The 21,480-nt window shown below is 38.6% G+C and overlaps 3 protein-coding genes and 1 pseudogene across 3 annotated transcripts; all 4 read left to right on the top strand.

Annotated features, from left to right (window-relative positions):
* The first annotated feature begins 1,295 nt into the window (after positions 1-1,295).
* Positions 1,296-2,222, top strand: LOC138069510 (olfactory receptor 12D1-like). The gene has a single exon (XM_068960831.1). It carries the CDS (start codon positions 1,296-1,298, stop codon positions 2,220-2,222), a length of 927 nt encoding a protein of 308 aa, XP_068816932.1.
* Positions 2,223-9,117: 6,895 nt separating this feature from the next.
* LOC138069615 (olfactory receptor 1M1-like) lies at positions 9,118-9,951 on the top strand. Its single transcript, XM_068960957.1, has one exon. It carries the CDS (start codon positions 9,118-9,120, stop codon positions 9,949-9,951), a length of 834 nt encoding a protein of 277 aa, XP_068817058.1.
* A 3,878-nt stretch (positions 9,952-13,829) lies between these two features.
* LOC138069505 (olfactory receptor 12D1-like) lies at positions 13,830-14,755 on the top strand (annotated as a pseudogene).
* A 5,810-nt stretch (positions 14,756-20,565) lies between these two features.
* Positions 20,566-21,480, top strand: LOC138069519 (olfactory receptor 12D1-like). The gene has a single exon (XM_068960844.1). It carries the CDS (start codon positions 20,566-20,568, stop codon positions 21,478-21,480), a length of 915 nt encoding a protein of 304 aa, XP_068816945.1.

Below are 21,480 nucleotides of genomic sequence, written 5' to 3'. Positions count from 1 at the left end.
AAGGAGCTCACACCAGCTGCTGGGGGACAAGGTGGTGCCTTAGACCGGAAGTCACTTACATATTCCGTAACTGTCCGAGCTGAGCAGGGTTTCCTAAGTCTGAGACGCAAGCTCTGGAGGAGTAACAGTTAAGAAACTATCTGGGGTCCATGAATCAGAAAGCCCCTTCTCTCTGGAGATACAAGTATATAGCAGAGAGAAGACAGCTACCAGCTACGGGGAGGGAGGTGACTCACTCACAGTCCATCCAGCGTCTGATCGTCCTGTCCCAGAGGACAGCACTTTCAACAGGACGTCCATGTGCTAAGAGGTAGCATGGCAGTTCGCTGCAGTGCAAGACTGGTGCAGCTTTCTATGTTCTGGAAAATGGAAAGTAGATCCTCTTTACTAGTTTATTTAAAAAAATTGAAGATCCTGCAGTTTTAAAAGGCCTTTTTATATAAAGTAGAATTTCTAACTGACAGACCTGGAAAGCAGTCTAAACTGGACAGACTATGGGTTCAACACACGGATGGTGTGTCCTCCTATGGCTCCCTTGAGACCCACCCTTAGAAGAATCCTATAAAAACTGCTCCAAAGCCCCTTGGAAATCGCAATAGTGCAGCAAACCACAAGTAAACAACAGCCTGTTAACCTATTATCTCAAATATAGACTGAAAAGCCAACAAGCATTTTTTGTGCAATTTTTTTAAAACATTGTTAACTTGAAATATCAAATCTGCACAGCACTGTCCCTTCACAGAAGGCAAGAGTTTCCTGGCTACACATGGATATTAAGGAAAGCTACTCTGAATTCTTTGGTGCCAGCCTTCAGTCAAGGTGTAATAAAGGTGAGATAATTACTCAAAATAGTCTCTAGCTATAAAGATGAATGTCCCATGGGATCCCTAGAAATGTTTCCTAGTTAAGTCACTTTTTTATTGAGGTCACATCAAATCTTTTCCTTCTCCACTCATGGGTTTCCCAAACTTTGTGTATGTGCTCAGTTATGTCCAACTCTTTGCAACCCCATAGACAGTAGCCCTCTAGACTCCCCTGTTCACAGAATTTTCCAAGCAAGAATATTGGAGAGAGTTGCCATTTCCTCCTCCAGGGGATCTTCCTGACCCAGGAGTTGAATCCATGTCCCTTGCATTTATAGGTTGCTTCTTTACCACTGAGCCACCAGGTAAGCCCCAAAACAACAATGTTCTCCCTCAAAATATTATTGTCTAGATGGGAAATCCTCAGCTGCAGGATTCTGGTTCCCATGAGAGATATCATTTCATATCTTATTTTGTCTTTTCTTTCAAGTGATGCTGAATCAAACCTCAGTCACTGAATTTCTCCTCTTAGGAGTGACAGACATCCAAGTACTGCAGCCTGTTCTCTTTGTGGTTTTCCTTGCAATTTATATTATCAATGTGGCTGGGAATGGAGTCATCCTGATGGTTGTCATCTCTGATTCAAGACTCCATTCTCCTATGTATTTTTTCCTGGGAAACCTGTCATGTCTAGATATCTGCTACTCCACAGTGACTCTGCCAAAGATGCTGGAGAACTTCCTGTCTACCCACAAAACAATTTCTTTCTTGGGATGCATAAGCCAGCTTCATTTCTTCCACTTCCTAGGCAGCACAGAGGCCATGTTGTTGGCCGTGATGGGCTTTGACCGCTTTGTGGCTATCTGCAAACCACTTCGTTACACTCTCATCATGAATCATCAGGTCTGTACCCAGACGGCTGTCACTATCTGGATCACTGGGTTTTTCCATGCCCTGCTGCACTCAGTAATGACCTCTCGCTTAAACTTCTGTGGTTCCAACCATATCCATCACTTCTTCTGTGATGTTAAGCCATTGCTGGAGTTGGCCTGTGGAAACACTGACCTCAATGAATGGCTACTTCATTCTGTGACAGGGACCATTGCCATGGGCCCATTCTCTCTAACCCTTCTCTCCTATTTCTATATCATTATCTATCTTTTCTTCAAGACCCATTCTTGCAGCATGCTCCATAAAGCACTGTCCACATGTTCCTCCCACTTCATGGTAGTTGTTCTTTTCTATGCTCCTGTTATCTTCACTTACATTCCTCCTGCCACAGGTAGCTCCATGGACCAGGAACGGATCATTGCCATTATGTACAGTGTGATCACTCCTGTACTAAACCCACTGATCTATACTTTGAGGAACAAGGAAGTAGATGGGGCTTTGAGGAGGGCGATCAGAAGGAGACTCTGACCCTAAGAAATCTGGAGAATTCTTCCAAGGCATCAGTAAAAAGGCTATGAGAAAGTTGAGATGTGAAATTATACTGCTTTTCTAATTGTTTACTGTTTGTGAAACAGAACACATTATATAAAGAAAAATAAATGGGAAAGTCCAGTCTGGTTGTGTTAACAGTGTGCGACTAGGTAATGTAAGGGAAACTTGAACAAATAGGACATTATCCACAAAACCTTTTTTTTTTCTTTTTTGGCTGTGCTGAGTCTTCATTGCTGTGGCAGCCTTTTCTCTGGTTTTGGCGACTGGGAGCTTTCATTCATGGTGCTCAGGTGTCTCCGTGCAGTGGCTTCTCCTGTTGTGACAAGTGGGCTTAACTGCTCCATGGAATGTGGGATCTTCCCGGATCAGGGATCAAACTGGTGTCTCCTGCATTGGCAGGCAGATTCTTTACCACTGAGCCACTAGGGAAGCCCCCTTGGAATTTTAATGTTGAATTTCTGTGGGGATATAAGTTGATAAAACTATTTGTTTACATATTCTTGTGTGTTCTTGAATAAAATCAGATACAAAAATTTGCCTCAAATATGCATATATTGTATAGTTGGATAATACTAAGGCTTGTTAATCTGCATGTTTCCTGTAAATTAATATATTATAATGTGAACAATGAAGTTATTATGTTGTTTTATTTTAACAATTTGAGTGTAGGGCTATGGTTACTCCACTAGAAAAGCAAATGTTAACTCATATATGAGTTAAGGGAAGTTTTTAAGCAGTATATCATGATTTCTTTTTCTCCAAGCAAGGAAGCAAGTAAGTAATTAAAGCAAATAATGTTTTGAGTACTAATTAACAGAGATAAATTGTGAACCCTGATTCCAAAGATACTTCATAATTCAAATGGACAACCTATCAAACATTACCTTAAAATATTGCTAAAAATGGAGGCAGAGTGAAAAAAAAAAATCTCAGGAACATCTCTCTTGCTCGATATGTTATTTTCCCTTCAATTTCTGGTCATAGAAAATTGAGCTTCAAAATTCGTCCTTATTATTTATTTTGTTTTTTATTTCTATACTTATTTTCACAGATTGTACTGTGATATAATATGATATAATACCAGTGAAATATGAAGAATTCATCAAGTTTGTTTTCCTTACCTATCACCAAATTTATACTAAGTGAAAGCTATCAAATAGTAATTCAGTTCAGTTCAGTCATTCACTCTTATCTGATTCTTTGCAACCTCATGAACTTCAGCACACCAGGCTTCCCTGTCCATCACCAATTCCCGAAGCCTGCTCAAACTCATGTACGTGGATTCAGTGATGCCATCCGTCATCTCATCCACTGTCGTCCCATCCTACTGGCTTCAATCTTTCCCAGCATTAGTAGGTTTTCCAGTGAGTCAGTTCTTTGCATCAGGTGGCCAAAGTATCGGACTTTCCACTTTAACATCATTCCTTCCAATGAATATGCAGGACTGATTTCCTTTAGGATTGACTGGTTGGATTTCCTTGCATTCCAAGGGACTCTCAAGATTCTTCTCCAACATCACAGTTCAAAAGCATCAATTCTTCAGCACTCAGCTTTCTTTGCAGAAGTATTTTTGGAGCTAATAGACAAGAATTACTATGTTCCTCACTTTCTATGTTCTATGAAGTGTCACTGACCTGAAACAGCATTTCCAACTATTTAGAGATATAGGATTCCCTGGTGTCCAGTGGTTAGCATTCTGCACTTTTGCTGCCAAGGGCCTAGGTTCAACCCCTGGTTGGAGAGCTAAGATCCCACAAGCCAGGCAGTGCAACCAATACATAAATAAATAAATAAGACTACTAAATAAATAATACAGATACAGACTGAAAAGTTATAAAAGGATATTTTGAGTTCATGAACAAACTATTCAAACTGTTTACATCCACTTTTGTAAAGCAAAGAATTTGGTTTTAAACTAGCTTACATAGTTCTTCCATCTTCCTACTCTATCTTCTTTGGTCTCTTAATTCCAGTTTTGTTTATAAAAGAATGTATGGGGAGATGGCATTTTATACCCTGAATTATCTCAGACTAGAATTTCTATTGATCAGAATTTTTCCTGTAATCCAACATACATGGATATTGTCACCGTGCTTATTCAACTTATATGCAGAGTACATCATGCAAAATGCTGGGATGGATGAAGCACAAGCTGGAATCAAGATTTCTGGGAGAAATATCAATAACCTCAGATGCATATATGACACCACCCTTATAGCAGAAAGTGAAGAAGAACTAAAGAGCCTCTTGATGAAAGTGAAAGCGGAGAGTGGGAAACTTGGCTTAAAACTCAACATTCAAAAAAGTAAGATCATGGCATCTGGTCCCATCGCTTCATGGCAAATAGATGGGGAAACAATGGAAACAGTAAAAGATTTTATTTTGAGGGCCTCCAAAATCACTGCACATGGTGACTGCAGCCATGAAGTTAAAAGACACTTGCTTCTTGGAAGAAAATCTATTACCAATCTAGGCAGCATATTAAAAATCAGAGACATTACTTTGCCAACAAAGGTCTGTCTAGTCAAAGCTATGGTTTTTCCAGTAGTCATGTATGGATGTGAGAGTTGGACTATAAAGAAAGCTGAGTGTCAAAGAATTGATGCTTTTAAACTGTGGCATTGAAGAAGACCCTTGAGAGTCCCTGTGACTGCAGGGAGATCAAGCCTGTCAATACTAGAGGAAATCAGTCCTGAATATTCATTGGAAGGACTGATGCTGAAACTGAAATTCTGATACTTTGGCCACCTGATGCAAAGAATTGATTGATTGGGAAAGACCCTGATGGTGAGAAAGATTGAAGGCAGGAGGAGAAGGGGATGACAGAGGATGAAATGGTTGGATGGCATCACAGACTGGATGGACATGAGTTTGAGTAAGCTCTGGGAGCTGGTGATGGACAGGGAAGCCTGGCGTCCTGCAGTGCATGGGGTTGCAAACAGTCAGACATGATGGAGCAACTGAACTGACTGACTGAACATACTTGGAGGCTGTAAATTATAGAAGAGCACACGGTTACCTATTGCTGCATGACACACTATAACACAGATGGTTAAACATTTATTTAATTAAATTGCATTATTCAGTGATTCAGAAATTGGCAAGAGTACAGCAGAGAAACACTGACGCTGTTTAATGTTTCAAGTCTCAACTGAGATGACTTTATCAACAGATGTATGAAACAATTCGTTAAATTTCAGTATATTTGTATGACAAAAGTTCTCAGAAAAATAAAAACAAAAGGACACACATAACATATTATGGATGGCGGTATGTTAGTCTTTGCAAACTATTCTCATATAAGGAAAGAGGGCAGTGACTAGACAAAATTGTGAGTTTTAAGTCATCTTTCTAATTCCATGTCCAAATCAATGTTAGACTTCTGTTTAATTGTTGATTTCATTCCTCAACCCTATCTATAGGAAATTTTCTCAACAGAAAATTCCTCCAGGTTTTTTTCTAATGAGTAATTTTGGAAACTGTCTCTAAGGCCAAAATGATTTCTTCTGCTGCTAAAATCTTTCTGATCCCAAAAGAGATATATATTGATAACACTCAGCTTCTAAACTACATTTTCTTTCCCTGGTCTCATCAATGTATGCCAAGGCCCTGGATTCTTTGTTCTTTCCCATCTACTCAGCAATATCACTGGATAGAATGAATATTTCTAAGGTCACCGTTTATAGAGATTAGGGAAGCCAGAGGCAGGAGCTGAAGACATCATTTGGCAAATGGAGTAATGGGATCAGCCTTCCAAGTGGACCAAAGAGAGTTCAAGTTCTGCACTTGATGGACTGCATAAAGTTTTGTGTATCTGTTTCCAATGTGGTACATAAATCAAGCCATCTGTAAAATATATTAAAGCGTTAAATTGCTACTGTAGAGCTGTGTAGTTGGAAGTTAAATATGTAAGTCTAGAGTTAGGAAAATAAGTTGAAATTAAAGGTATAATTGGAGAATTATATCTTTATATATCTATAAACAAAAGAAGAACTAGAAGACAGAGAAGAGGAGATGCACAAAAGTGGATAATAAGGAGGAAGAGCAGTAACCAGCCAAGGAGATTGGAAAGGGGTCAACATGGTGGGTCTCCTGAATGCAGATTTTTTAAAATTAAAATATAATTGCTTTAAATGTGTTTTAATTAGAATATAATTGCTTTACAATGGACTTCCCTGGTGGCTCAGAGAGTAAAGCGTCTGCCTGCAATGTAGCAGACCCGGGTTCAATCCCTGGGTTGGGAAGATCCCCTGGAGAAGGAAATGGCAACCCACTCCAGTATTCTTGCCTGGAACTCCGATGAATGGAGGAGCCTGGTAGGCTACAGTCCACGGGGTCGCAAAGAGTCAGACATGACTGAGCAACTTCACTTTCACTTTCTTTCACAATGTTGTGTTAGTTTCTGCTGTACACAAATGTGAATAAGCTATATGTATGCACATATCCCCTCAAAATTTGTTTCAGATGCTGATGGCATGGATGACAATGGCATGGATTTTAGTTACTAGAGAATAGGAACAGTGAAGCATGTTAAGCTGCTGATGAAACGTGAAACTAACCGGAAGTGAGTTGATTAGAGAAATCTCAAAAAGGATAACAATTTAAAAGGTGAGAAAGGGTCTGAAATGAAGGACATTTTATAGGAAATAAAATTTCTAGCCGTGGGTCTAAAGTTGATGGATGAAGGAATTAGATGGACCAATGTTTCCAACCCATGTTGCTAGGACAATATTTTGTTGGTAAAAACTTTTATTCTTAAAATGGAGAGGACTTTTAGGGGAAGACAATGTATCGTCCTCTCCTGCCTTCACTTTTCAGTAACCAATTTATTCATTTTCTGACAAATACCGTATTTAGCATTCCAAGTACTAGAGATACATAAGAGAGGAAAACATTGTTAGGGAGACCAACATTAACTAAATAACTTAAATATTTAAACAAAATAAATGTGATTACATCCTCCATATTACAACTTCAGCAATTGACCAACGTGCCATGAGAGCCTAGAAAGGAAGGGTTGTCTTTGTCAAAGAGGCCATGGAAGACTTTCCTAAGAAAGTCACCAATAGAGCCAAGGTTAGAAGGATGAGCAAGACCTGACTCAGCGATGAGAAGGAACATGGTCCATAAGAGGCAATGCACTGCAGACAGTGTTGCTGGGAGCAGATGATAACGGACTGTGGTGTGAGATGAAGCTGGTGACATGAAGCTCAAAACCAAATGAGCTTTGTCAGATATGGTAGGGTTTTTCATATATAAGTGATATGATATGGTATTTATCTCTTTCTGATTTACTTCACCTTTTTTGCTGTTTAGTCACTCAGTCGTGTCTGACTCTTTGCAACCCCATGAACTGCAGCATGCCAGGCTTCCCTGTCCTTCACTATCTCCCAGAGTTCACTCATACTTATGTCCATTGTGTCGGTGATGCCATCCAACCATCTCATCCTTACTTCACCTAGTATGATAATATATATAAGTTTATATAACATCTTCTTTATCCATTCATCTGTCCGTGGACTTTTAGGTTGTGTCTATATTTTGACTGTTGTAAATAGTGCTGCTGCTATGAACATAGGGGTGCATGTATCTTTTTGAATCAGAGTTTTGTCTGAGTATATGCCCAGTAGTGGAAATGCTGAATCATACATGCTATAGCAGCTCTATTTTTAGTTTTTTGAGAAATCTTCATATGGTTTTTCATAGTGGTTATACCAGCTTACGTTCCCATCTACAATGTAGGACAATTCTCTTTTCCCCATACCCTCCTCAGAATTTGTTATTTGTAGATTTTTTAACAATTGCCATTCTGACCAGTGTGAGGTGATACCTCATTGTAGTTTTAATCTACATTCCTCTAATAATTATAGTGGTTTCAGGTGTACAGCATAGTAATTCAGTATTTTTACAGATTATGCTTCATTAAAAGTTATTTCAGGATAATGTAATTCTTTGTGCTACACAATATATCCTTGTTGCTTATCTATTTTATTTTCTTCATTTTCTTTTTTAAACTTTTTATTTTATGTTGCACTAAGAAATGGCAACCCACTCCAGTATTCTTGCCTGGAGAATCCCATGGACGGAGGAGCTTGGTGGGCTACAGTTCACAGGTCGCAAAGAGTCGGACACCACTGAGCAACTTCACTTTATAGCCTATTAACAATGTTGTAATAGTAAAAATGGACAGTAAACAGACTCAGCCATAAATACCCTTGTGTCCATTCTCCCCCAAACTCTCATCACATCCAGGCTGCCACATATTGAACAGAGTTCCATGGGTAGAAACCATTTTTTAAATAAAGAAGTGACATGATGAGATTTTATTTATTATAAAAAAAAAAGATCACTCTGACCACAGTATGGAGAACGTATTGGATGGGGCAAGATCCATGTTAAAATAGTTAGGGGGATAACATTTCTCCAGCCAATCACAAACCTTGAACTAGAATAGTCACTGTGAGGGTGGGTGGGAGTATTTATTGAGCCTTTTTTTTGTGCCAGGCACTGAGCTAAGTACTGAAATGTTGTTTCTGCCTTGAAAGACTCATGGTCTTGAGAAGAAAACAGATTCACAAGCAAGTAGTTAAGTACCAATCACACAAAATTTTATTAAGGAAACTTTTATGCCTCATAACTACAGGACGTCTCTGTTGTTTCTTTCGTTCTCTTACCGAGATGTCTCCTTAACTGGACCATCTTTGTGAGGTACAACCCTTGTCCTCCCCATTGCTATTTTAGTTGTTTATCCATCCCTCACATTGGTAGTATAAGTAAAGCCCATTGCCAAGAGAAAGGATCCAAAGTTCTAGCTAACTGTAGTGAATCCTCTTCATGCTAGTTCTTTTCCTGTAGCCCATCAAGACCTGAAATGAACTGCAGCAAGAACCCTGACTTTGTCCTCTCAGGACTGTCCACTGACCCAGACAAGCCACAGCTCCTCTTTGGTTTCTTCCTGACCCTCTACTTGCTGAGTCTCTTAGGAAACTTGCTACTGCTGCTGACTATTGGTGCTGACATCCACCTCCACACCCCCATGTACTTCTTCCTCAGCCAGCTCTCCCTGGTCGACCTCTGCTCCACTACCACCACAGCCCCCCAAATGCTGGAGACTTTGTGGACCAGCAACAGATCGACCTCCTTCTCTGAGTGTCTGGCCCAATTAAATTTCTTTGCAGTTTTTGCTGATATGGACAATCTGCTTTTGACGGCCACAACTATCAGCCGCTATGCTGCCATCTGCCATCCCCTGCACTACCCACTCCTAATGATTCCTTGCAGATGTGCACTGCTGGTGGGTGGGTCATGGGGAGTGGCCCACTCTGTCTCTCTTGTCCATGCCCTGTTGCTATCCCAGTTCTCATTCTATAATAATCAAGAAATTCCCCATTTTTTCTGTGCTTTTGGACCACTCTTTAGACTTTCCTGCTCTGATACCCACCTCAGTGAGGACCTGATGATGGTTCTGACAGGACTCTTAGGAACTGTTCCTCACCTCTGCATCATAAGCTCCTATGCCCATATTTTCCTTGCTGTAGCTCAGGATCCAGCAGCACAGGGCAAAAAGAAATCCCTGGCCACATGCAGCTCCCACCTCTCCACAGTCATCCTCTTGTACAGCTCAGTCTTTGCCACCTACCTGAAGTCCCCGTCAGCTTCTCATGCCTCTGAGAAGCTGGTGCTGCTATCATGTATGCCCTGGTAACCCCCACTCTCAATCCTTTCATTTATAGTCTAAGAAATAAGGATGTGGAGAGTTCCCTGAAAAACGTTCTGGGCATAGAGTTCATAGCATTAGGAATAATTCCAAGAAACAAGTGTTTTGGGGGAAAAAAATCACACTCTTCACCACCACACTGATAAAGTGAGTCAATTAACACCAAGGCTATTGCACAGTACAGATATGCTATAGCATAAAGAATACTAAATAGAAATAAGAGAACTACTTTTTAGAACCCACTTTAACCGCTAGCTCTACGTTTATATATTATGTATTATCTATATTATTATATCAAAATATATCAGTAATATCTCAAAGTGAAATTGTTAGTCACTCAGTCATGGCCAACTCTTTGTGACCCATGGACTGTAGCCCATCAAGCTTCTCTTGTTCATGGAATTCTCCAGGCAAGAATACTAGAATGAGTTGCCATTCCCTTCTCCAGAGGATCTTTCTGACTCAAGAATCGAATCTGGGTCTCCTGCATTTGCAGGCAGTCTGATCCACTAGGGAAGCCCACTTCAGGTTGTGGTGGTTTAGTCACTAAGTCATGCAGGACTGTTGCAACCCCATGGACTGTAGCCCTCCAGGCTCCTCTGTCTGTGGTATTCTTCAGGCAAGAATACTGGAGTGGTTTGCCATTTCCTTCTCATATATACAAATATATACATATATATATGAATACCATAAATATTATATATAACTAGGTATATTAGCTAAAAATAGTATACTTAAGAGTGGATTGGATGAGCTGTTCTTTAAAGTTGACTTATAACACTAATAGTATTGAAACTTAGTCATCTGTTCTCATCACTACCACCATTTTGACCATCATTTCCATGGCTATCACTGGTTTAATAATGAAGATTCTCACCATCAGCCTTACTATAGTCAGTATCATCTTTTTGTCATTAGAATTATGTTACAAATTTCTATCTTCAGCTCTTTCCCCATCAATACTGCCAGTATCATCACCATGAATAAGAGAGTGGAAACTGGTTCTATGCATTTTTTCATTTTTAATGCCTCATTTTTCAGAATCTTCTATTTATTTGTGTTTTTGTGCTATGTTGATAATTGTGGGAAGTATCATAATAGCATGGTGGATATGTTTTATAAAAATGTCTTCATAAATTTGAGAGCATAATAAATATTTACATTTGAAATAAATGATTGCATAGTTTATATAACACAATACATACACAATGTCTAAAACTTTCTTTAAATTATTCCAGAAAAAAAGGAATTATAGATATTTGGCACAATATTGGCAAAATGTTGATGTCAAAGCAGGATGATAGCTACAAGAGGGTTTTTACACCACTGTCTGCATTTTTCTGAATGTTTAAAAATTTTCTACATTAAACATTAAAATAAAAAAGTAAAGTGTGTTCAGCTTTAAATATCTTTTAAAATATCAATGTCTTTAGGCACAGCAATCAATCCATAAAGAATGTATCAAGGTAAATTCTGAATATAAATAATGCTTTTATAGAAAAAAATTAAATACAACTAAAAATTCCCAATGATAAATGTTTATTTATTTGTAATTCTCCAGACCAGACTATTGGAGTGGGTAAGTTTTCCCTTCTCCAGGGTATCTTCCCAACCCAAGGATCAAACCCAGGTCTCCCACATTGCAGGTGGATTCTTTACCAGCTGAGGACACTAATTTAATAATACACTACAATATCAAACAACAATGCAAAAACCACAATTATTTTGGCACCAAAGATACAGCAGAGTTTCCCCAATGGCCCAGCAGGTAAGAAAACTGCCTGCAAAGCAGGAAATGCAGGTTTGATCCCTAGGTCGGGAAGACCCCTGGAGGAGGGTATGACAACGCACTCCAGTGTTCTTGCTGGGAAAATCCCATGGACAGAGGAGACTGCTGGGTCCATTGGGGCCTAAAGGGCCAGACGTGACTTGAGCAACTGAACACAAATGATACAGCAAGAAGCGAAGATACTTTGGAGAGACAAGTCTCATTCTCTTCGAGAGAAGTATGAATTTTTGGGACCCCAAAATTAAAGAAAATATTTTAACGTTATTACCAACTGTGAAGAGTCAGATTTAGAAAGAACAAAAGCAATACTACTTCTCCCTCTTCCTTTTGTTTTTGTTTTCCATAGAACCACAGTAATAAATTAGTAGAATATTTAAAAGATGATCATCTTTCTGTATGGATCCATGGGATATGACTGGCCCTCATTCCTTAACTGTCATTGCCCAATTTCCTAGCATTTTATACAAAGTTTTTCCTGGAAATTCCCCAAGATGAGAAAGTATATCCATATCTCTGTCCCAGGAAATGAAAGGTAATTTAAGAATTCCTGAGGCCCTTGAAACTGTACTGTCTATGGTTCTGAAACTGAGAAAGAAACAAAATAAGGAAAGAAATAGGACCAATGAAAAAAATAGAACTCAAGATAGGAATTCTCCAAGGAGCATTATCTTATATTGCAAGTATAGAAAGGTAACTTGTTTATTCTTTCAATAATCCTCCCAAACCCCAGGGACACTCTCTCACAGGGTTTGAGTATCTAAAGACCTGTGGATCATGAAAGACAGGCAAAATTTTAGAAAGAAGAGGTTTCAGCAGATGAAGGCCTTATACTGTAATTCCAATATAAACTATCATGTCAAATACTTTTCTACTCTATTCATTCAAAGTTTTTTCTACTATTTACTTTTCAGGAATGTCAACCTGAGAAGCCTTCTTAACTGTGGATTTGAACAATCAGGCAGGAGAATAAACCAGGAGACAGGCTGGAGAGTTGCCCATATTTTCCGTTTTCCTGCCTATATTAAATTTACATGCCAAGGATTTAGAGCTGAATTCCTATCTTATGATGGACATTGTGTTTGTGGATTATGAAGACTTTTTTCTAGCTACATTTTTATTGCCATATCTCTAGATATTTTTCAAAGTAAATATATACTTGATAAATATTCAGAATGCAGTGGGATAAGTATTTAGTACAGAAAGTCTCATTGCTCTTTTCTTTAAATGTTAGGAAAAAGTTTTTTACCCCAAGTGAATTTTTGCTACAATTTTGTTTTGTAAGTAGAGAACCAAAAGCAGTGCTTGTCATATGTGTATCATAAGCAAGAATGATTAAGTTTAACTATATACAATATATACATGGCTATCAAGGAAAGTTACTCTTAATTCCTTAAAGCCAGCCTTCAATAAACATGCATTAACATTAAATAATTGGGATTTCTAGAAATGTCCCCTACTAAATTCACTTTTTAATTCTAGTCACAGCATATCTTTGTCTTCTCCTTTCATGAGTTTCCCAAATATTGAATGATTCCTTTTAATAGCAAGCACTCTAATGTTAACATCTCCATTCAGAGTTCTTTATAGCTCTTATTATTCCCTCACTGTCCATTTTTCTTAGGTTAAAAACCCTTCAAATGATTTTGTACTAACTCAAGAAACAGTAGTGTGGTGGAGAACTTAATAATTTACCCTCTGTTAGATCTTAGGATGATAAAAGACAAGTCTTTATCAGAGAAGATGGTAGGCTGGCAATTTGTTCTGAATCCCTGGAAAAAAGAAAAGATTTTCTCTTGAAAAGATGTATATATATATATATGTATATATATACATATATATACATTTGAAAAGATATGTCAAATAAAAAACAAAAGTGTTTGAGTAACAGTCCATAAATAGCATACAATGTTAATATTTAATAATCTAGTGGTCCAAATATTGTATAAACTGAGCTTCTGAGACTATTTAAAACATGAATGCTCTACCTCTAAATTGTCTAGATGGGAAATCTTCAGCTGCAGGACACTGGTTCCCATCAGAGATAGCATTCCATATATTATTTTTTCTCTTTCAAGTGATGCTGAATCAAATTTCAGTCACTGAATTTCTCCTCCTGGGAGTGACAGACATCCAAGAACTGCAGCCTGTTCTCTTTGTGGTTTTCCTTGCAACTTACATTGTCAGCTTGGCTGGAAATGGAGCCATCCTCATGGTTGTCATCTCTGATTCAAGACTCCATTCTCCTATGTATTTTTTCCTGGGAAACCTGTCATGTCTAGATATCTGCTACTCCACAGTGACTCTGCCAAAGATGCTGGAGACTTCCTCTCTACCCACAAAGCAATTTCTTTCTTGGGATGCATAAGCCAGCTTCATTTCTTCCACTTCATGGGCAGCACAGAGGCCATGTTACTGGCCATGATGGGATTTGACCGCTTTGTGGCTATCTGCAAACCACTTCATTATACTCTTATCATGAATCCTCAAGTCTGTATCCAGATGGCTGTCACTGTCTGGATCATTGGTTTTTACCATGCTCTGCTGCACTCAGTAATAACCTCTCGGTTAAACTTCTGTGGTTCCAACCGTATCCATCACTTCCTCTGTGATGTTAAGCCATTGCTGGAGTTGGCCTGTGGGAACATTGAGCTCAACCAGTGGCTGCTCAATACTGTCACAGGCACCATTGCCATGGGTTCATGCTTTCTAACATTCCTGTCCTATTTCTATATTATTATCTATCTTTTCTTCAAGACCCACTCTTGCAGCACGCTTCATAAAGCACTGTCTACGTGTGCCTCCCACTTCTTGGTAGTTGTTCTTTTCCACATCCCTGGTGTTTTTGTTTACATTCATCCTGCCTCAAGGAGCTCCATGGACCAGGATCAGATCAGTGCCATTATGTACAATGTGGTCACTCCTATGCTAAATCCACTGATCTATACTTTGAGGAACAAGGAAGTAAAGGGGGCCTTGAGGAGGGTGATGTGAAGGAGGCTCTGATTTGAAGATATCTGAAGAACTCTTCAGAGGCATAAACAAATAGGTAAAGAGAAACTGGAGATAGTGAGTTTATACTTCTCAAATTGTTTACTCTTTGTGAAACAGAGTGCACGTGTGCTAAGTTGCTTCAGTTGTGTCTGACTCTTTGCGACCCTTGGACTGTAGCTTATCAGGCTCCTTTGGGAGCCTTCTCAACTCAGGGATTGAACCCACATCTCTTATGTCTACTGCACTTGCAGGTGGGTTCTTTACCACTAGTCCCACCTGAGAAGCCTATAAAACAGAAGGAATAGTATAAAGAAAAGGTACACGAAAAAGCCCAGTAAGTTGTGTTCAACAGTGCATTCCTAGGGAATATAAGGGAAATTTGAATAAATGTACAGTATTCATGGAACCTTAAATTTGAATTTGTTTGGGACATATTGGTGATACAACTGATCTGTCATGTTTGTGCTCTTAAATAAAATCAGGTACAGAAATTTGCCTCAGTTACTCATACATTGTATAGCTGGAAAGTGCTTAGGCCAGTTTATTTGTGTGTTTCCTGCAAGTTAACATATTATAATGTGAACAATAAAATTATTATGCCATTATATTTTAAGGATTTGAATTTAGGATCATGAGCACAAATGGAAAAGTAAATATTAACTCACACGTGAGTGAAAGGACATTTTTAATCAGTATGTCGTGATTTCTTTTTCTCTAAGCAGGGAGGCAAGTAATTAAAACAAATATTGCTGTTAGTTCTAGTTAACAGAGGTACAGTAACCACTGGTTTATCTAAAGAGTTTTGTGAACTCTACTGCAAAGATGTATTATAAGTCAACTGACAACCTGTCAAAGATTCCTGTAAAATATTGTCAAAAGTATAGTCAGTTTGAAAAAAATCTCAGGAATACATTTTCAGCTGTTAGCATGTTATTTTGCCCTCAATTTCAGGTCATTAATATTGAGCTTCTAAACTTTCCCTATCATTTATTTTGTTCTTTGATTTCTATACTTATTTTCAAAGTTTGTAATGTGATATAATATGATGTAATTCCAGTGAAATATAAAGAGTTCATCAAAGCTTTGTCTTGCTTTCCTTACCTGTCACCAAGCTATACTAAGTGAAAGATATTAAATAATTGCTGAAGTATGTTTGGAGGCTAATAGACAAGAATTACTATGTTCCTCACTTTCTAAGTTCCTAGATGTGCCCCTGAATATGAAACCATGGTGGCTGCCAATACTTACAACTATTTAGAAATACAGAATTCCCACCATCCAGTGTTTAGGACTCCATATATTCCCTGCCGAAAGCACAAGTTCAGTTGCGGGTTGGGGAACTAAGATCCCACAAAACAGGTAACACAGTCAATAAATTAAAAACAGAAATAATAAATAAAATAGAGATACAGACAGATAAGACAAGACTATAAAAGGATATTTTGAGGTCATGCACAGACTGCTCAAATTTTTTACATTCACTTTTGTAAACCCAAGAAATTTGGTTCTAACCTTACTCACATGGTTTTTCCATCTTCCAACTCTACCTTCCTTGGTCTCTTGATTCCAACTTTGTTTATAAAAGAATGTGTGTGGGAGAAGGCATCTTACATCCTGCACTATCTCAGACAGAATTTCTATTGAACAGAATTTTTGACATAATCCAAGCTTCATAGAGGCTGTAAACTGTAGAGGAGCACATGGTTACCTATTGCTTTATGACACGCTGTCACCCTAAACACAGATGGTTAAACACCTATTTAACTGAACTGCATTTTTCGGTGATTCAGAAATTGGGGAAAGTACAACAGAAGCAATGACTCTATTTAACGTTTCAGGTCTCAACTGAGATGATTTTATCAACAGATGAATGAAATAATTTGTTAAAATTCAATGTATTTGTATGGCAAATATTCTCAGAACAATAAAAATAAAAAGACACATATAATGTGTTATGACTGTATGGCAGTCTCTTTGAGCTATTCTTATATTAGGAGGCAGGGCAGTGACAAACAGGAATTGTGAGTTTTAAGTAATCTTCCTGATTTTATGTCCAAATCAGTGATAGACTTCTGTTTATTGATATTATTCCTCAGCCTTATTTATAGGAAATTTTCTCAAGAAAAAATTCCTCCAGGTTTTCGGCTAATGAGTAACTCTGGAAACTGATCTCTAAGGCCAAAATGATTTCCTCCTCAAAATCCTTCTGGTTACAAGACAGATAAAGATTGATAATGCTCGGCTTCTAAAGTTCATTATTTTTACCTGGTCTCATCAGTGTATTCCAAGGCTCTGGCTTCTTTGCTCTTTCCCATCTACTTACCAATATCACTGGATAGAATGGATAATTCCAAGGTCATTGTTTATAGAGATTGGGGTAGCCAGAAGCAAGTGTTGAAGATGTCATTTGGCAAATGGAGTAATGAGATCAGCTTTCAAAGTGGAAGACAGAAAGTTCAAGTTCTGCACTTGGTGGACTGCATAAGGTTGACGGTCTGTTTGATTTGTGTATCTCTTTCCAATGCAGTATGTAAACTAAGCCAGCTGAAAGAAAATATCTAAATGGTTAAGACAGCTACTGTATGTAGAACTATCTAGTTGGAAGTTAAATATATAAGCCAGAGTTAGGAAAATAAGTTGAAATTAAAAGTATAACGAGAGTTTTCTGTTTATAGATATATAAAGCACAGAACTAGAAGACAGAGAAGAGGAGATGCACAAAAGTGGATAATAAGGAGGAAGAGCACTAACCAGCCAAGGAGACAGGAAAGGAGTCAACATGGTGGCTCTCCTGAATGCAGTTTTTTTTTTTATTGGAGTATAATTGCTTTACAATGTTGTGTTAGTTTCTGCTGTACAGCAACATGAATCAGCTACATGTATACACTTATCTTTTCAAAATTTGTTTCAGATGCCGATGGCAAGGATGCTGATGGCATGGACATTAGTAATAGAGGGTATACACAGTGAGCCTGTTAAGCTGCTGATGAAATTAATAATTAAGAAATTATTAATGTGATGAATATATAATGAACTTCGGCAAAATGAAACACAGTTGAAAGGTGGACAAAGTAGATTGCATTGTAATGGTAATTAGAAAGCTTGGATAGATGTTGGATTGCATATAGATATTCCTTGGATGAAGCAGATACAATACTACTACTAAAGCAGAGAGCAAGAAGTGAAGAAGACACACACTGGAGATATTGGAGATATCAGCCTCATTCTCCTAGGGAGAAGTGTGAGGTCTGGGATACCAAAATAAAAGAAAATATTTGAGTGTTAATACCAACAGTAGGAGAGTCCTGGTGGTCCAGTGGTTAAGAATCTGCCTGCCAATGCAGGGGACACAGGTTTGATTACTGGTCTGGGAAGATCTTATATGCTGCTGAGCAGCTAATCCCGTGCACCGCGACTCTTGATCCCAAGCTCTAGAGCCTGCGAACCACAACTACTGAAGCCCCCATCCTCTAGAGTCTATGCTCTGCAACCCGAGACGCCATGACAGTGAGGAGTCCGTGCACCAAAATTAGGGAGTAGCCTGGGCTCACCACAGCTGGAGAAAGGCCGTGCATAGCAGTGAAGACTCACTTCAGCCAAAAATAAACAAATAAAATTAAAAAAAAAAAAAAACAACAGTGAAGAGTCAGACTCAGAAGGAACAAAAGCAATACCGCTTCTCGTCATTCCTCTCTTTTGTATTCCATAGAACCACAGTAATAAACGAGTAGAATACCGAAACGATAATCATCTTGCTGTGCAGATCAATAGCATGTGACCGGCGCTCATTCCTTAACTGTCATTGCCGAATTTCCTTCCATTTTATATAGAATACTCCCAGAACAGTCCCCAGGATGAGAAAGTGTATCCATAGCTCTGTCACAGGAAGTGAAAGATAATTTTAGAGTGCAATACTAAGGGAAGTAAGTCAGAGAAGGAGAAATATCACATGACATCCTTTGTATGTGGACTCTCAAAGGAAATGATACATATGAACTTAATTGTGGGACAGAAAAAGACCCACAAACCTAAAGTGAACTTACAGGTACCAGGGGAAGGGATAGTTAAGGACTTTGGTATGGTCATGTACACACTGCTATATTTAAAATGTATAACCAACAAGAACCCATTGTATAGCACATGGAACTCTCTCAGTGTTATGTGCTGGCCAGGATGCAAGGGGAATTTGGAAGGGAAGAATGGATACATTTCCATGTATGACCTGAGTCTCTTCACTCTTCTTGTGAAGCTACCACAACATTGTTAACTAGCTATATGCCAATTAAAAATAGAAGGCTTAAAGTTTGGGGGAAAAAAAAGAAAATGTAGGCCATTGAGACCTATACTGTCTGTGATTCTTAAACTAAGAAAGAAGTACAGTAAGGAAAGAAAATAGGAAAGATGGGAAAAACAAAAATAGAACTCAAGATAGGACTTCCCTGAGAATTCTGTCATACTGCAGGTATAGAAAGATCCTCCCAAACCCCAGGGACATTCTCTCTCAGGGTTTGTCTGAAGATCTGTGGAACATAAAAGACAGGCAGAATTTCAGAAAGAAGAGGTTTTGGAAGATGAAGAGCATATATACTCAGTCCCAATATAAGTTGTCACTTCAAGTATATTTTTACTCTTTATTTTTCTTAATGTTTTTCGATTATTTACTCTATAGGAGTGTCCACCTGGTAAGCTTTCTTAGCGGTGAATTTGAACACTCAAACAGGTAGGAGAATGAGCCAGGAGACAAGCTCAAGAGTTCCACTTATTGTCTATCTTCTTGCGAGTATTCAAGTTGAATGCCCAGGATTCAAGGCTAGTTTCCTATCTTATGATGGCTCCCCCTTTGTGTTTGTGGAATATGAAGGCTCTTTACTGTGTACATTTTTATTGCCTTTCTCTAAGTGTTCTCCAGAGTAAATATGTGATTTTTAAGTATTCAGGATGCAGTGAAATAAATCATTTGGTACTATAAAGCTTGATTACTATTATCTTTATATGTTAGGAAACAGTTCTCTTCCCCCAGGATTTTTTAAACAGTTTTGTTTTGAGGGTAGAGAACCAAAAATGATGTTTGGCATATCATGCCTCTCTTAAGCAGGAGTGATAAAGTTTAATAATATACAAAACATACATGGTTATCCAGGAAAGCTACTCTGAACACCTGGAAGCTAGCCTTCAATAAAGGTGAAATAATGGTTAGATATTTACTCAAAATTTTTTCTAACTATAATGGTGAGAAGCCAAGGGGATTGCTAGAAATGTTCCCTACTCAATTCACTTTTGAATTCTAGTCACATGAAATCTTTTTCTTCTCCTTTCAAGGATTTCCCAAACTTAAAATGTTTCCTTTTTATAGAAAGCATTCCACGGTTTGCATCTCTATTTCAATTTCCTTAGAGCTCTTACTGTTCTCTCCTTGTTGATTGCTCTTAAGTAAATCAAATGAGTTCTTACTTTGTTAAGAAAAAGCAGCAAAGTGAAGTTTTTAAAAATTTACTCTCTGTTAGATTTTAGGATGATAAACACAAGTGTTATTAGAGAAGATGAAAGGCTGACAACATGCTCTGAATCCCTGGAAGAAAGAAAAATATTGATAAATCTAACTTTTAAAAAGTGTTTGAGTAACGGTCCACAAACACCATGTAACTTTAATATTTAATAATCTAGTAGTCCAAATATTGTACAACCTGTGATGCTGGGACTATTTAAATAGCAATGCGCTCTCTCAAAATATTATTGTCTGGGTGAGAAAATTCTCAGCAGGAGGACTCCGGTTCCCATCAGAGATAGCATTCCATACCTTACTTGCTCTTTTCTTTCAAGTGATGCTGAATCAAACCTCAGTCACTGAATTTCTCCTCCTGCCAGTGACAGACATCCAAGTACTGCAGCCTGTTCTCTTTGTGGTTTTCCTTGCAATTTACATTGTCAATCTGGCTGCGAATGGAGCCATCCTGAGGGTTGTCATCTCTGATCCAAGACTCCATTCTCCTATGTATTTTTTCCTGGGAAATCTGTCATGTCTGGATATATGCTTCTCCACAGCGAGTCTGCCAAAGATGATGGAGAACATCCTCTCTACACACAAAGCAATTTCTTTCTCGGGATGCATAAGCCAACTTCATTTCTTCCACTTCATGGGCAGCACTGAGTCCATGTTGCTGGCCTTGATGGGCTTTGACCGCTTTGTGGCTATCTGCAAACCACTTCATTATACTCTGATCATGAATCCTCAAGTCTGTATCCAGATGGCTGTCACTGTCTGGATCATTGGTTTTTTCCATGCCCTGCTGCACTCAGTAATGACCTCTCGCTTAAACTTCTGTGGTTCCAACCATATTCATCACATCCTCTGTGATGTTAAGCCATTGCTGGAGTTGGCCTGTGGGAACACTGAGCTCAACCAGTGGCTGCTCAACACTGTCACAGGCACCATTGCCACGGGTTCATGCTTTCTAACATTCCTGTCCTATTTCTATATTATTATCTATCTTTTCTTCAACACCCATTCTTGCAGCACGCTTCATAAAGCACTGTCTACGTGTGCCTCCCACTTCTTGGTAGTTGTTACTTTCTTCGTCCCTGGTGTCTTTGTTTACATTCATCCTGCCTCAAGCAGCTCCATGGACCAGGATCAGATCAGTGCCATTATGTACAGTGTGGTCACTCCTGTGCTAAATCCACTGATCTATACTTTGAGGAACAAGGAAGTAAAGGGGGCCTTGAGGAGGGTGATGTGA

Source organism: Capricornis sumatraensis, chromosome 22, assembly GCF_032405125.1.
Source record: "Capricornis sumatraensis isolate serow.1 chromosome 22, serow.2, whole genome shotgun sequence".
Taxonomy (NCBI): domain Eukaryota; kingdom Metazoa; phylum Chordata; class Mammalia; order Artiodactyla; family Bovidae; genus Capricornis; species Capricornis sumatraensis.
The sequence above is the reverse complement of the archived record's forward strand: the minus strand, read 5'-3'. Positions and strand labels throughout refer to the sequence as shown.